The sequence below is a fragment of the Bos javanicus genome, chromosome 5 (assembly GCF_032452875.1).
Source record: "Bos javanicus breed banteng chromosome 5, ARS-OSU_banteng_1.0, whole genome shotgun sequence".
NCBI lineage: Eukaryota > Metazoa > Chordata > Mammalia > Artiodactyla > Bovidae > Bos > Bos javanicus.
In genome coordinates, this window is record NC_083872.1 from 23176224 (window position 1) to 23191865 (window position 15642).

Below are 15642 nucleotides of genomic sequence, written 5' to 3' on the forward strand. Positions count from 1 at the left end.
ACATCCTGGGACATTAACTGAGAATTCTGTCATCAAATCATGCTAACTTACTTTCACTACAATAGCAACCCACCTCTGAGGTAAATGAAGTATTTGTCAGAAATACAAAATAAATTTAAAAGTACTAAAAATAATAGAAGAATTATTTAGATAGAACACTTAGTAAGATTTAGAGAGATAAAAGTAAATTTTAGAAACAGAATACACTTCACAAGCTTACTTGTTCCTGTAATGTATGGTTTTTTTCTTGTAATTGGTTAAGAACAGCAGTCTCTCCCTCACCAGCCTGAATTTTTGCATAAAGATCTTCTCTCTCCTTTTCTAGTAAAGAAATATTTTCTTTGCTCTTCTGTAATAAGGCTTCAAGGTTCTGGATCTTTTGGTCCTTATCACCAATTTGACGTAGTACTTGTTCCAAATCATTCTGTAAAGAATTAAAAACTACTGCCTTAAGGATAGAGAATTTAAAAGTTATTCCTCAAACAAAATGACTGATGATAAATTTTAAGACTCAAACTCTCAGTGTTACATTTTTTTTTATTAATCATTACATTTTAACATGGCAAACTTATATAACTAGAACTACATATTTAACAATAAAACCTACATTACTGATAATAAACTAGAATTTAATAACCAATAAAAACCTTCTTACTACACATTCTTACTCTAACACTCTGGCTTAACCATCTACTACAATGTTTGTTTAATCCATTTTGAGACACATGGGACTCCTCATTATTCCTAATCACACCAGGCACACTTTCACCTTGGAATCTTTGCACTAATCATCTCTTCTACCTGGCACACTTCCCCAAAAGTCAAATGGCTCACTCCCTCTTCTTCAAATGTTTGCTCAAATGCCACCTTCTCAATCATACCTACTATGATCATTACATTTTAAATTACAGCCTTTTCCAATACTCCCTCTGGAGAAGGAAATGGCAACCCACTCCAGTATTCTTGCCTGGAGAATCTCATGGGCAGAGGAGCCTGGCAGGTTATAGACCATGGGGTTACAAGAGTCAGACATGACTTAGTGACTAAATCAACCAACCAACCAACCAATACTCCCCTACTACTACTAAGTCACTTCAGTCTGACTCTGTGCGACCCCATAGACGGCAGCCCACCAGGCTCCCCGTCCCTGGGATTCTCCAGGCAAGAACACTGGAGTGGGTTGCCATTTCCTTCTCCAGTGCATGAAAGTGAAAAGTGAAAGTGAAGTCACTCAGTTATATCCGACTCTTAGCGACCCCATGGACTGCAGCCTACCAGGCTCCTCCATCCATGGGAGTTTTCAGGCAAGAGTAGCGGAGTGGGGGCCATTGCCTTCTCCATACACCCTCTAGTAAATAGCTTTTCTTTCCATAGCACTTATCTTCTAACACACTAAATACTTCACTTATTTTTCATGTTTATCTGCCTCTCTCTACCTTGTCACAAGAATGTAGGCTGCAAGAAAGTGAAGATTTTTGTCTGTTTTATTCATCAATGTATCCAAGACACACATATTCTAAGACATTTATTGAGTGAACAGAAAAATAAGTGATTGAATTTTAACACATATACACTCATGAAGGCTCATTTCAGCAGCCCAGTTGGACTCTTCTATAGCTCCATTACGGGATCCTCTTTTTCACTTTACCAAGGCCTCCATGTTTTACCTGCAGTAGCCCACCACCCCCAGAACAACACTCATTCATGTTGAGAGCTATCCGAGTCACAGCCTCTGCCCTAATCATTCTAAGAGAGCCAAATGAGAGCCAGAGAGCCTCTACTCAGAAAAGGCCCTAACTAACCCTTCTGCAAACTTCACAGCAGCCCACACTACCTTGCTGAGACAGAGCCAGCAGCCAGCTGGTACCCTCAACAATGTGTGCCAACAAGGTGAGATCAGTCACTTTCAAACATGCTTCTCATCCTCGAAGTTTCAATCACAAAACAATGAAAAGCAACCTCATCTCTCTGCTCTCATCCTCTGTTCCTGCCACTAAGACCCCTCTCTGCACAATCCACCAATCTTCTGGAACCACAGCTCCAGGCCTAAGCTTTCCCAGAACTATCACTCTATTCCAAGCTGAAACTTGGTTCTCCCTGTACAGGTGCCAATTCCCTATCAGCCCTCTCTCATATGTAAGGACTGTTCTACTGGGCAAGCAGAAGAGGTTGACTTTTTCCAGATTTTTTTTCTCACCGCCATTAATCTCTCCCTCAAATAAAAATTTTAAGCTGCTCTGGGAATTATGTATTCATTTTCTATGTCTATGTTGTGTTGCCATCATCTATGAATCCCTACCTCATTCACTGAAGACTTGAGACCTGATTTAGTCTTTTTCTCAATCCCAGTTTCTGCCAATTTCCTGGGAAATACAAAATACATAGAGAATTAAGAATACAGCTTCAACATTCACAGCATCTTAATTCCTGGACCTTTACTCATTCCACTCAATCACCCACGTGCAGGATCTTCTAAATCACCTGAAATTGTTCTAGATAAAAATATGTCAACTCTCCTACTCTGTGAACACAACTTCCTAACTGTCTTCCAATTTCATGACCTCACTTTTGCTCTTCAAAGAGACATTAACCTCAATTTTCTTCTAGCTTATTTAGTATATACCTAGCTTTTCTTCCTGAACCTCACATACGGATATGAACTACCTTAACTATTCTTTCATCTACATTCTCCATTTCCTTCTACCCACAAATTGCCAAAACAGCCACCCCAAAAAAGCCCAATCCTTAGATCAGTGTTGCAATCTGCTTTCTTCATGCCTACATTTCTGAGTAGTATTAGAGCAAAATCACAAAGCTACATAGATTGATGCCACCACAGATTTCTAGACTCCAACCTCTACTACATACTCAGAATCATTTCTTCACTCCTGTCACTGAGTGGAATTTTCGACCTCAGATATACCCCTGAACATCAACTTAAAAGCTTAATCTTTAATAATCTCAGCCTACCTGAAGTTCAACTATTACCATTCCAACTTTATCCAAGGAGGGGAGGGGTTATCTTCAGGAATGCTCTACCATGATTTTTCTTCACCTTACCTATAAAATTACATATATAATATAATGTAACATAATAATATATAATGCCAAAACGTGGTCCAGCGGGGGATGGAAAACCACTCCAGTATTCTTGCCATGATAACCCCATGAACTGTATAAAAAAGCAAAAAGATATGACACCAAAAGATGAGTCCCCCTGGTCAGAAGGTGTCCAATATGCTCCTGGGGAAGAGCAGAAGACAACTACTAATAGCTCCAGGAAAAAATGAGGCAGCTGGGCCAAAGCAGAAATGACGCTCAGCTGTGGGGCTGTCTGGTGATGAAAGTAAAATGTGTTTTACAGTATTGCATAGGAAACTGGAATGTTAGGTCCACGAATCAAGGTAAATTGGATGTGGACAAGGAGATGGGGAGATGGCAATAGAGTAAACATCACCATCTTAGGAGTAAGTGATCTAAAATGGATGGGAATGGGCAAATTTAATTCAGATGACCATTATTATCTACTACTGTGGGCAAGAATCCCATAGAAGAAATGGAGTAGTGTAGAGGTCCATTAATAGACTGGAACTTGGCGGATCAAAGTCGATGATGAAAGAAAAATATATAGAGAGAAAGACACCAGTATTCCCTGGGTTATGTGGAACTCCAATAAAGCCCTACAACAGGGCTCGTACGGCTCACGAAGGCACAGGGCGCCCTCTTAGGAGGTCTTAAAAGCCCAGGCAGGAAAGTGAGTTCAACAGGCTTCCACGCTCCAGAGAACTAGCCAGAGAGAGAGAAAGACAGACACGGAGACCCAGGTTCTGGTGGAACAAGGGTGCTTTAATCATGTCTGTGTGAGTATATACAAAGTTCTACAAGGACTCAAAAAAATAAAGAACAAAAACCAGACGTATATCAACTGTCACCAAGGTAACAACAAGGAACAACGATGGTCATAAGGCCAGAAAACAATCCATATCTTTAGTAAGAGGGTCGTGACTAAACAGTTTTTCCTTAGGGTAACAGGTTACTGAAGGAAATCCATGCATGCGTTCCGTCCCATGACCTCAGTCCTGGGAACAGCGTGCCACTCCACTCGTTCCTGTCTACCAGGAACTGATAAGGAACAGAGGGTTCATGAGAAACAGAAAACAACATACAGGAATCCTAAACATAAATGTTCCCTGACAGGGCAGCCCTCATAATCAACAAGAGTCTGAAATGCAGTACTTGGATGCAAACTCAAAAACGACAGAATGATCTCAGTTCATTTCCAAGGCAAATAATTCAACATCACAGTAATCCAGGTCTATGCCCCAACCACTGATGCCAAAGAAGCTGATCAGGTCTATGAAGACCTACAAGACATCCTAGAACTACCACCAAAAGATGATGTCCTATTCATCACAGGGGATTAGAATGCAAAAGTAGAAGTCAAGAGATACCTGGAGGAACAGGCAAGTTTGGCTTGGAGTACAAAATGAAGCAGGGCAAAGGCTAACAGAATTCTGCCAAGAGAATGTACTGGTGATAGCAAATACCCTTTTTCAACAACACAAGAGATGAAGTCTACGCATGGACATCACCAGATGGTCAATACCGAAATCAGACTGATTACATTCTTTGCCGCTGAAGATGAAGAAGCTCTATATAGTCAGCAAAAATAAGACCTGGAGCTGACTGTGTCTCAGATCATGAACTTCTTCTAGCAAAATTCAGTCTTAAACTAAAGAAAGCAGAGAAAACTACTAGGCACTAGGCCAGTCAGGGAAATCATCCCAAAGAAAAAGAAATGCAAGAAGTAAAGTGGTAGTCTGAGGAAGCTTTACAAATAGCTGAGGAAAGAAGTGAAGTGAAAAGCAAGTGAGAAAGGGAAAAGTATATCCAAATGAATGCAGAGTTCCCGAGAAAAGCAAGGAGAGACAAGGTGCCCTTCTTCAGTAAACAATGCTAAGAAATAGAGGCAAACAACAGAAGGCCAAAGACTACAGATCTCTTCAAGAAAACTGGAGATATCAAGGGGACATTTCATGCAAAGATGGGCACAATAAAGGACAGAAACGGTAAAAACCTAATAGAAGCAGAAGAGATCAAGAAGAGATGGCAAGAATACACAGAAGAACTGTACAAAGAAGATTTAATGACCTGGATAACCAAGATGGTGTAGGAACTCACCTAGAGCCTCGAATGTAAAGTCAAACGGGCCTTGGAAAGCACTGCTGCCAATAAAGCTAGTGGAGGTGATGGAATTTCAGCAGGGCCATTTAAAATCCTAAAAGATTTGGATTGGGATTTGGGAGAATGGCATTGGAACATGTATAATATCATATATGAAAGAGTCACAAGTCCAGATTCGATGCACGATACTGGATGCTTGGGGCTGGTGCACTTGGACTATCCAGAGGGATGGTATGGGGAGGAAGGAGGGAGGAGGGTTCAGGATGGGGAACACATGTATACCTGTGGTGGATTCATTTTGATATATGGCAAAACCAATACAATATTGTAAAGTTAAAAAATAAAATTTTTAAAAAAAGTTTTAAAAAAAAGTAATTAATTAAAAAAAAATAAAATCCTAAAAGATGATATTATTAAAACGCTGCACTCAATATGTCAGCAAATTTGGAAAACCCAGCAGTGGCCACAGGAATGGAAAAGGTCAATCTTCATCCCGATTCTCAAGTAGGGCAGTACTAAAAATGTTAAAAATACCAGACAATTGTGCTCACTTCCCATGCTAGTAAAATTATGCTCAAAATCCTTCAAGCTAGGCTTCAGCAGTATGTAAACCAAGAACTTCCACATGTACAAGCTGGGTTCAGAAAAGGCAGAGGAACCAGAGATCAAACTGCCAACATTCGCTGGATCATAGAGAAAGCAAAGGAATTAAAAAAAAAAAAAAATCTATTTCTGTTTCACTGACTATGCTATAAAGCCTGTGACTGTGTGGATTATAACAAACTGTGGAAAACTCTTAAAGGGATGGGAATACCAGACCATCTTGCCTGTCTCCTGAGAAACCTGTATGTGGGTCAAGAAGCAAAAGGGGAAAAGGTGGAAGCAGTGACAGATTTCTTCTTGTTGGGCTCTAAAATTACTAAAGAGGCTGACTGCAGCCATGAAATTAGAAGACAACTGCTTCTTGGAAGGAAAGCTATGACAAACCTAGACAGCATATTAAAAAGCAAAGACATTAGTTTGCCAACAAAGGTCTGTATAGTCAGGGCTACCGTCTTTCCAGTAGTCATGTATGGATCTGAGAGTTAGACCATAAAGAAGACAGAGCGCCAAAGAATTGATGTTTTCGAACTACGGTGCTGGAAACACTCTTGAAAGGCCCTTAGACTCCAAGGAGATCAAACCAGTCAATCCTAAAGGAAGTCAACCCTGAATACTATTTAGAAAGACTGATGCTGAAGCTCCAATACTTTGGCCACCTGATGTGAACAGCCGACTCACTGGAAAAGACTACTGCTGGTAGAAGGAGAAAAGGGCGACAGAGGATGGTTGGATGGCATCACCGATTCAACGGACATGAACCTGGGCAGACTCTGGAAGATGACGAGGGACAGGGAGGCCTGGCATGCTGAAGTCCAATGGGTCACAAAGAGTCGGACACAACTTGGCGACTGAACAACAACATAAATAAAACAGAAAACCAACAAGAACCTACTTATAGCACAGGCAACTATACTCAACATTTTGTAATAATCTATAAAGGAAAAGCCCCTGATAAACGATATGTGTACATATATATAAACTATATGTAAAATCTATTATATGTTATAGATTTTATATATATGTATCTGTGTGTATATATACAGTGAGAGGGAGAGAGAAGGAGAGTACTGAATCACTTTGCTGTACATGTGAAACTAACACTAAGTCAATTATACTCAATAAATAAATGAATAAAACACACACACACACACACACATACGGGCTTTCCAGATAGTTCAGCAGGTAAAGAATCCACCTGCAATGCAGAAGACCCCAGTTCCATTCCTGGGTTGGGAAGATCCCCTGGAGGGCATGGCAATCCACTCCAGTATTCTTGCCTGGAGAATCCTCCATGGACAGAGGAGCCTGGTGGGCTACAGTCCATGGGGTTACAAAGAGTTGGACATAACTGAGTAACCAAGCACAGCACATATACATACATACATACATACATACATACACACACACACACACACACACACGCATATATATACACACCTTTCCTCAGTCTTCCAAAGATATCCTTCAGAGGCTACGTTTGAATGTACCACCACCCATTGTTATCAGTGACATCACAGTTTATGAATACCTTATTCCTTCAGTCACCTTCCATTCTCCAGTATACTCAATTATCCCCACTCTACTAGTCCCTTTGTTCTAGACTGTCAAGGCTGTATATTGTCACCCTGCTTATTTAACTTATATACAGAGTACATCATGAGAAACGCTGGATTGGAAGAAACACAAGCTGGAATCCAGATTGCCGGGAGAAATATCAATAACCTCTGATATGCAGATGACACCACCCTTATGGCAGAAAGTGAAGAGGAACTCAAAAGCCTCTTGATGAAAGTGAAAGTGGAGAGTGAAAAAGTTGGCTTAAAGCTCAACATTCAGAAAACGAAGATCATGGCATCCAGTCCCATCACTTCATGGGAAATAGATGGGGAAACAGTGGAAACAGTGTCAGGCTTTATTTTGGGGGGCTCCAAAATCACTGCAGATGGTGACTGCAGCCATGAAATTAAAAGACGCTTACTCCTTGGAAGGAAAGTTATGACCAACCTAGATAGCATATTCAAAAGCAGAGACATTACTTTGCCAACAAAGGTCCGGCTAGTCAAGGCTATGGTTTTTCCTGTGGTCAGGTATGGATGTGAGAGTTGGACTGTGAAGAAAGCTGAGCACCAAAGAATTGATGCTTTTGAACTGTGGTGTTGGAGAAGACTCTTGAGAGTCCCTTGGACTGCAAGGAGATCTAACCAGTCCATTCTGAAGGAGATCAGCCTGGGTGTTCTTTGGAAGGAATGAAGCTAAAGCTGAAACTCCAGTACTTTGGCCACCTCATGCGAAGAGTGGACTTGTTGGAAAAGACTGATGCTGGGAGAGATTGGGGGCAGGAGGAAAAGGGGACGACAGAGGATGAGATGGCTGGATGGCATCACTGACTCGATGGACACGAGTCTGAGTGAACTCCAGGAGTTGGTGATGGACAGGGAAGCCTGGCGTGCTGCGATTCTGACTCTTTGTGAGTCAGACATGACTGAGCGACTGAACTGAACTGAATAAACATATTCAAGTATCTCTGGTTTTTAAGGAAGAAACATTTCCTAGATGAAGTTCCACTCCAGTTTCTGCCCAGTCTTTATGTAATTCACATTTGAATTTCATTCCTTCTCTTTACAAATTCCTCTTTATCAGTGTCACCAATGACCTCATGTTGCCAAATCCAAAGGATTCCCAGTCTTCATCTTGTTTGACCTCCCTCCTGCCAATCAGTCAAGCCAAAATCCCTAGAATCATCTTTGGTTTCTGTCAGTGCCCCATATCAATCTATCAGTAAATCTGTCAGCCTTACCTTTAAAAGTATATCTAGAATCTGACTAATTTTCACTACTTACACTATTTACACTCTGTTCCAAGCCACACCATTTCTTAATTTTTAAAGTAGTCTCTTAGCTCATTTATTTGTTCCACTCATGTGTCCCTATCATCTACTCTCAATACAGTAGTCAAAGTAATCCTGTGAAATTATAAGTATCATCATGCTATTCCACTGCTCAGAACCCCCCAATGATTTCTCATCTCACTCATAATAAAATCCTTAAAATTACTAATGAACTCGACATGTTCTGATCCTTTGTGATCTCTATGACTGTGCCCCCTTTCTCTCTCTCATCACTCACACCACTCTACTCACTGGCTTCTTGATGTTCCTAAGACCTGCTCCTCCTCAGGGCCTTTTAAAGTATTGACACTCTTCTCTCAGATATCCACATGGCTCACACCCTCCCTTCCTTTAGATCTTTCATCTTTCAGAGAAGCCTTCCCTAGCAACCCTATCTAACCATGCAGTCCACCTCCAGCTCCCCAGATATTTCCTACTCCGCATCCCTTTTTTCCATACCACTTACCCTTATCTCCATACCACATCTAACACACTATATATTTTGCCTATTTACCTTGGTTACTGTTTGTCTTCCTGACTAAGCTCCACAAGAACAGACATTTTTGTCTGTTTTCTCTGCCGCCATATGCACAAAATCACTTCCATGGCTAAGAGGAGACATGAATATATATTTGTTGACTGAATGAATGAAAGAACAAATAAATGAATATAATATTTGGGTCTCTATCCACCTGACTCCTTGCCACTATCCAAAGACAGACAAGAAAGACAGGCATATTACCTCCTGCCTGCTTTCAGCTCCAGCATTAGCTAGCATATCATTAGATTGCCATTTCCCAGAAAGCGGCACTGTGTCTGACTCAGCACTCTGATTTTAGTGCTTACCACAGTGCCTGACACACAGTGCTCCATAATGTTCAAGGAATTAATGAAGACTACAGAACAAATCAATGTCAAATCCATTTCAAACACTTGGGTACCATCTTCCTCTCCCCATATCAACACAAAAATTTAACTTCTTTTAATATTTTGAGGTATACTATAGAATCTGTACAAATTTAACTCAATCACTTACATTCCTATAATTACAATTCTAATGTTCATATGACAGTGCTGAAACAGGGAAAGACATGGCCAATAAATAGTAAGTTCCATCACAGGAAATACAGAATGTTATATTTTACTGAGTTAAGTAAACTAAGAAATTTGTCATTTTTTAATTTTTTCAGAGAAGTCATTTTTAATAAATAATGTATTATGCATAAATAATCTAAATATCTTAAACTTAGTATCAATTAATTTATTTTTAAAAAGAAATTTAATAAATTTTAATTTTTATATGAATTTTAATAATATATTTATAGTAAATTTTTTATATTTAGAAAAATTTTTCAACATAGCAATCAAAGGAAAAGAATTATCCAATTATCCAGATACTAAAAATCATCAAAACTCTATATAATCAAGTGCTTTGCATTATCCAGCTTCACCACAACAAAAGAATAATGACGTGGCTCATCTTTGTTTAAAAGGCTAAAAAGTCAAACACTGTTTACCTGAGCTTCTCGAAGTTTTGCTGTAGTGCTTTGTTGAAGAGCTTGTTGTTCTTGATGCTGTTGCTTTGTTTTATCTAACTGATGCTGCAATTCTGTGGAATTGGTTACTTTTTCCTTCAACTTTAAAAAAAAAATGTAGACTGTCAATTAACAATTTAAGGGCATAATGCTATCATATAAACATCTGGTATTACTTCAAATCTCACAATTCTCAAGTCTGAATAGAAAATTAAATTATAACTTTAAAAGCAGTATCTCATTATAGAATTTTAACTTCAAAATTTAAGAAATTGTTCCTTAAGAATAGATTTTCATCCTGAAAAGAATAAAATTCCTTCTCCAGGTTGGCATTTAGTTTATTATTATTTTCATATGCTAATATGATCAAGGAATTATATACAAATTTTTGTAACAATAATCTAAATAACAGTATCAGTATCTGTTTTACATTTTTTCATAATCATAACTGTCACTTATTGGGAAACAACAGCAAAATCTACACATTAATATTTGGGTCTAGAAGAAAATCTTGTGCTGCAGCTATAGATTTTAACTCTCAGTGTTTGTTCAATTCTAATAAAAGACACAGTTTAATGATACCTTTTACTTGAACCAAATAATAGTTACCATTTTTGGCAACCACAGATTAAAATTAGGATAGCATTCAATCTTATGCTTAATTTTTTTTATTATTATTTTTTTTACTTTACAATATTGTTTTGGTTTTGCCATACATCAACATGCATCCACCACGGGTGTACACGTGTTCCCCATCCTGAACCCCGCTCCCACCTCCCTCCCCATACCATCCCTCTTAATTTTTAAAGGAGAAAATCCTTAAGTACAAACTCAGTTTATATGCACCAACTATGTGTCAATAATGCTATCAGCAGCTGTTCATTTTTCAGTTTCATTAGGAAACGGTCTTTCCTGGGTAGAAAGACTCCTCTTGAGCAGGCTGACAGGGTCACCCCAAGGATTTAACCTGCCTGAAGCTGAAGAGTAGCCTTCTTTGTACATTTTTGTTGAAAACTTTAGGGAATACAATCAAAACAAAAATGACTTAATGTAGTTAATAATAGGATGTTTTCACTGGAGATGTTTTAACTTTATCAAACTTAAAAAAATTTCAATTAAAGCTCATGACCATAAACAGATTAAACAAAACAACATTTAAGATCCCTGGTGGCTCAGAGGGTAAAGCATCTGCCTGCAAAGCAGGAGACCTGGGTTCGATCCCTGGGTCAGGAAGATCCCCTGGAGTGGCAGCCCACTCCAGTACTCTTGCCTGGAAAATCCCACAGACAGAGAAGCCTGGTAGACTACAGTCCATGGGATCGCAAAAAGTCAGACAGGACTGAGCGAATTCACTCACTTCAAATCTATCAATAAAGGTACTAACATAAACTCATCTGAAATGTGAGCTTACCTCTTCCTCTAAACGAGAAAGTTTGAGTTGTAGATCAGCCACTTGTTGTTCTTTATCCATCAACTTTTCACTTGAAAGCTGTCTCTGTTCCTTCAGCCTTCCATGAGCTTCTCCTAGTTGGCGCTCTGTCTCCAGAAGTTTGCTATGTAACTTCAGAAAAGGAAAAAGAGTACATATATATGTATAAACACGTTGATCATCATTATTATTACCACCTACTTTCCAAACTATGTTTTATTTTTCCACCAATAGAAATATATTAATTTTCATGATACTTTAGAGGAACCTAATCACATAAATTATGATGACTCACATAAAACTATAATCATATCACAAGTTTCAGGTTTTTACACTTTTAAAACCATATACACACACACAGTGAACCTAAGGCTCTTATTTAAAGATAACTCTTGCAATCACTTAAGGAGCTTCAAACAAACCTTAAAATTAAGACACTTAAGACACACTCAGACCTATTCCACTAGTATTTTAAAAATCCAACATGATTCTTGTTGCTTTTCCATAGTCATGAACCACCATAATCGACTTCTTACATTTGGGTACTGAATAGAGCACACGGTATTCTCAAGTCCTCAAACTGGCACACAATCTCTAAATAAAACAGAGGAATGAACATTTATTAAAATATTAGGTGATTTCATTAACTTTAAAATTGCCACCTAGCTAAAACTAAAGAAGAAACTTGTCTGGGGGATAAGAGCTGTCACTTTCTGGAATTCCTTATTTTCTCTAATTTTACCAGAAAGAACAGCTGGTTTCTCTTGTGGGATTGGTTGGTGGGGTAGGTCCAGTTTAAAAAAAAAAAAAAGGTTTGTATTAATTTTAGAAGAATTACCGCACAAATGCTAGGAGTGCAGGACAAGAAAGAGTAGCATGAAGATAAGGAAGCAAGACATTTGGCAAGGCTTACACTGTAAGAGTACACCCCAATTTCATAACCCATCAAGTCAAATTTCAGCATGTGCCTCAGCAAAGCTGAAGATTAATAACAAGCATTCTATACAATTGTTTCCAATCAAACCTATTCATGTTATATCTGAAAATATTAAGAATCTATAGCCTTTATGTCAAATATACATTTATATGCTTTATACTTTCATATTTCTCCATAAAAAATTCATACCTGGCAAAGAAAAAATAAAGTTCTATCAGAAAAGTGGACACCCACTATTTTCCTATGCTATGAAACAACATGTGGCTGTCAAAACATATTCTGTACTCAATAAAGAAAACTAAAGTTTCAGGTCCACCCAGGGATGCCAAAAAAAGAGAAAACTGAAGTGAATTTCTAAAGTAAAACATACATTCCATTCTTCTTTTAGTTATAAAACAGGAATCAGTAAGTTAGTCATTTATATCCTTAGGCTGACATTTTCTTTTTCCTCTGCCTCTTCTTAAAATGCAGTGAATTAACACTGTAATAACTACCCAAACCCTCTCCTTCTCACTGCAATAAGTAGATCCAACCCCCTTAAGTGATCTCTTACGTGTGATCTCTCCCCTACGTTAAGTTTCTAACTTGCTGGGTAAGAATTTTCCATGTCATTATTAACACAGAGATAATAAGACTTCTCCCCTAAAATTTAGCTTTGGTACATTTGAGCTAAAGCCCAGAAATCTATGTTTCCCAACAAAAGAATTAGAGAATATTGAGTTTCAGGAAAGTTTAGGAGTCATTTGCCAAAAAGCAACACTTTAAAAATCAGCGGTTTTCAATCTCAACTACACAGTACAATAACAGGGAAAACCAATACCCGGGCCTATGCCAGAGATTATCACTTAACTGAGCCAAGGGTGAGGCTCTGATAATTTCTTAAATTTCCCCAGGTGATTTTGATGTGCAGAGTGAAGCGCCAAATCAAAGATAACTGTTGCTCTCAAGTGAAGATTTACTAAAGTGGTAAAAAAAAAAAAGAGATACTGTATATTATAATTAACTGTCATTCATTGCTTTATAATCTCTGATAGATCCCTGATCTTTAATAAAGAAATGAGTCACAAATCAAAGCTGCACAAAAGCGGAAGCAGGCCCAAATCCCTTAACCAATAATGCCTATATCATTTTAGAGTGAATATGTTACAGAAAAGAAGAATAAGTTTAGAGTAAAAATAATACATGTTGGAATCATTAATAGAATGGTCTATCCTAAAGTTACATTTTATGTATATGTTCTCTAAGAAATTCAGTTTTGTAAACTCATATACATAATTCTTTACTCATTATGCTTGTAAAGTTTGTCAAGTGCCAGGCCTTATTCTAAAAGGTTCACAAATATTAACTAACTTAATCCTTATAATAATCCTGTGAAGACAATTCTAATTCTTATTCTTATTTGACAGATGAGCAAACTAAGGTACAATAAGTAACTTGCCCAAGCTCACACAGTTTGTAGACCACAGAACTAGAACTCAGAGAGCCGGTTCTTAAACCCACACTCATAAACCACTATGCTATTTGAGATGGCATATTCGATTAAAGGTGAAGTTTGATATATGGGTGGGAAAGTGGGAGACACAAACTGCTGGGTGTCACACAGGCTTAGGGTATTTCTCAGTAACTGTTAATGAAAAGGAACCTTTAAAAATTGTATACAAATTTTTTTAAATTAAAAAAGTGAACTTATTATGTCCAATCTTTTAATTATGTAACATTATCTGCACTATTGGCTATTTTAAAAGTGCTCAAGATACAAATATAAAGAATATGGGGTTCTTTGTTTGTAAGTCCTTTGTTGACAACTGCCAGCTATCTATTTTTGTCAGCACTGAAAGGGGAGCTGAGGATGCAGAGAAGAGCAAAACAGAGCCAGTTCATCCCTACACTCTTTTAAGGACAGTGAAAGAAGGCTTAAAGTGAGGTTCATTCCTATTCTTCCAAAAAATATTTACTAAAAACTCTAAGTATAGAGATAGATGGAGTATAGAATAAAACAAATTTCTCAAATTAAGGAGCTTACTGTACAAAGGGAATGGTATATGATATGCAAGTAAACAAAAAGCTATACAATAAAAAAAACTACACAATAAAAAGTATTATTAAGAAGCAGCTTGCTGAAATAAAGGGTCCAGAATAAATGGAAAACCTCTGAGCCACCAGGGAAGCCCTAAATGGAAAACAATCGATTTAAATAGAGAGGTCCTGTATGCATGCACGCTCAGTCTGACTCTTCGTGACCCCATGGACTGCGGTCTGCCAGGCTCCTCTCTCCATGGGATTTCCCAAGAAAGAATACTGGGGAGGGTTGCCATTGCCTTCTCTATGGGACGTTCCCAATCCAAGAATTGAACCTGCATTTTCTGCATCTCCTACATTGGCAGGTGGCTTCTTTACCACTGCACTACCTGAGAAACCTTTTAGAAAGGTCCAGAAAGGCTTTACTGAAGAAATAATGCTTAAGCAAGTCTTGTGAAAAGCTGAAATAAAGAACACTCTAAGAAAAAAACATGGGCAAAGGACCTAAGGCAGGAAAGCTCTCTGTTGAAGTGCTGGTGTGCTTGCGGAACTAAAAGGAGACCAGCATGGCTTCACTTGGTAGAAGATGAGCCTGAAGACATAACGTGGACCATACTATACTCATATGCTTACAGGACCAAGAAGACATCTGGATTCAAAATCTAACCAAAACCACTCGAGGTGGTTAAAAGAAATAAAGTTACACCCTTCATACTTTAAAACAATGTCTCTGGCTCCTGGGTGGAGAATGGACTATGGGCTTCCCTGGTAGCTCAGCTGGTAAAGAATCCACCTGAAATGCAGGAGACCCCAGTTAGATTCCTGAGTCAGGAAGATCTGCTGGAGAAGGGAACTCTAGTATTCTGGCCTGGAGAATTCCATGGACTGTATAGTCCATAGGGTCACGAACAGTTGGACATGACTGAGCAACTCACTTTCAGTTTTCACTTTTTCTGTATGGAGAATAGACAAAGAAGGTCCTCTGGAAGAAAGAAACTTATAAAAAGGCTAATACAGTAGACCAGGTGAACAATGGCAGCAGCTGAGA

General features: G+C 38.4%; 1 protein-coding gene across 3 annotated transcripts in view; it reads right to left on the reverse strand.

Moving 5' to 3' along the window:
• EEA1 (early endosome antigen 1) overlaps positions 1-15642 on the reverse strand; it is a 132373-nt gene that overhangs the window by 36940 nt on the left and 79791 nt on the right. For all 3 annotated transcript variants that reach the window (XM_061415737.1, XM_061415736.1, XM_061415738.1), the window contains 3 exons: positions 11621-11770; positions 10192-10311; positions 221-424 (listed from right to left, as the gene is read on the reverse strand). In XM_061415737.1, coding sequence (XP_061271721.1) covers positions 221-424; positions 10192-10311; positions 11621-11770 — 474 coding nt within the window. The remainder of the gene's footprint in view (positions 1-220; positions 425-10191; positions 10312-11620; positions 11771-15642) is intronic.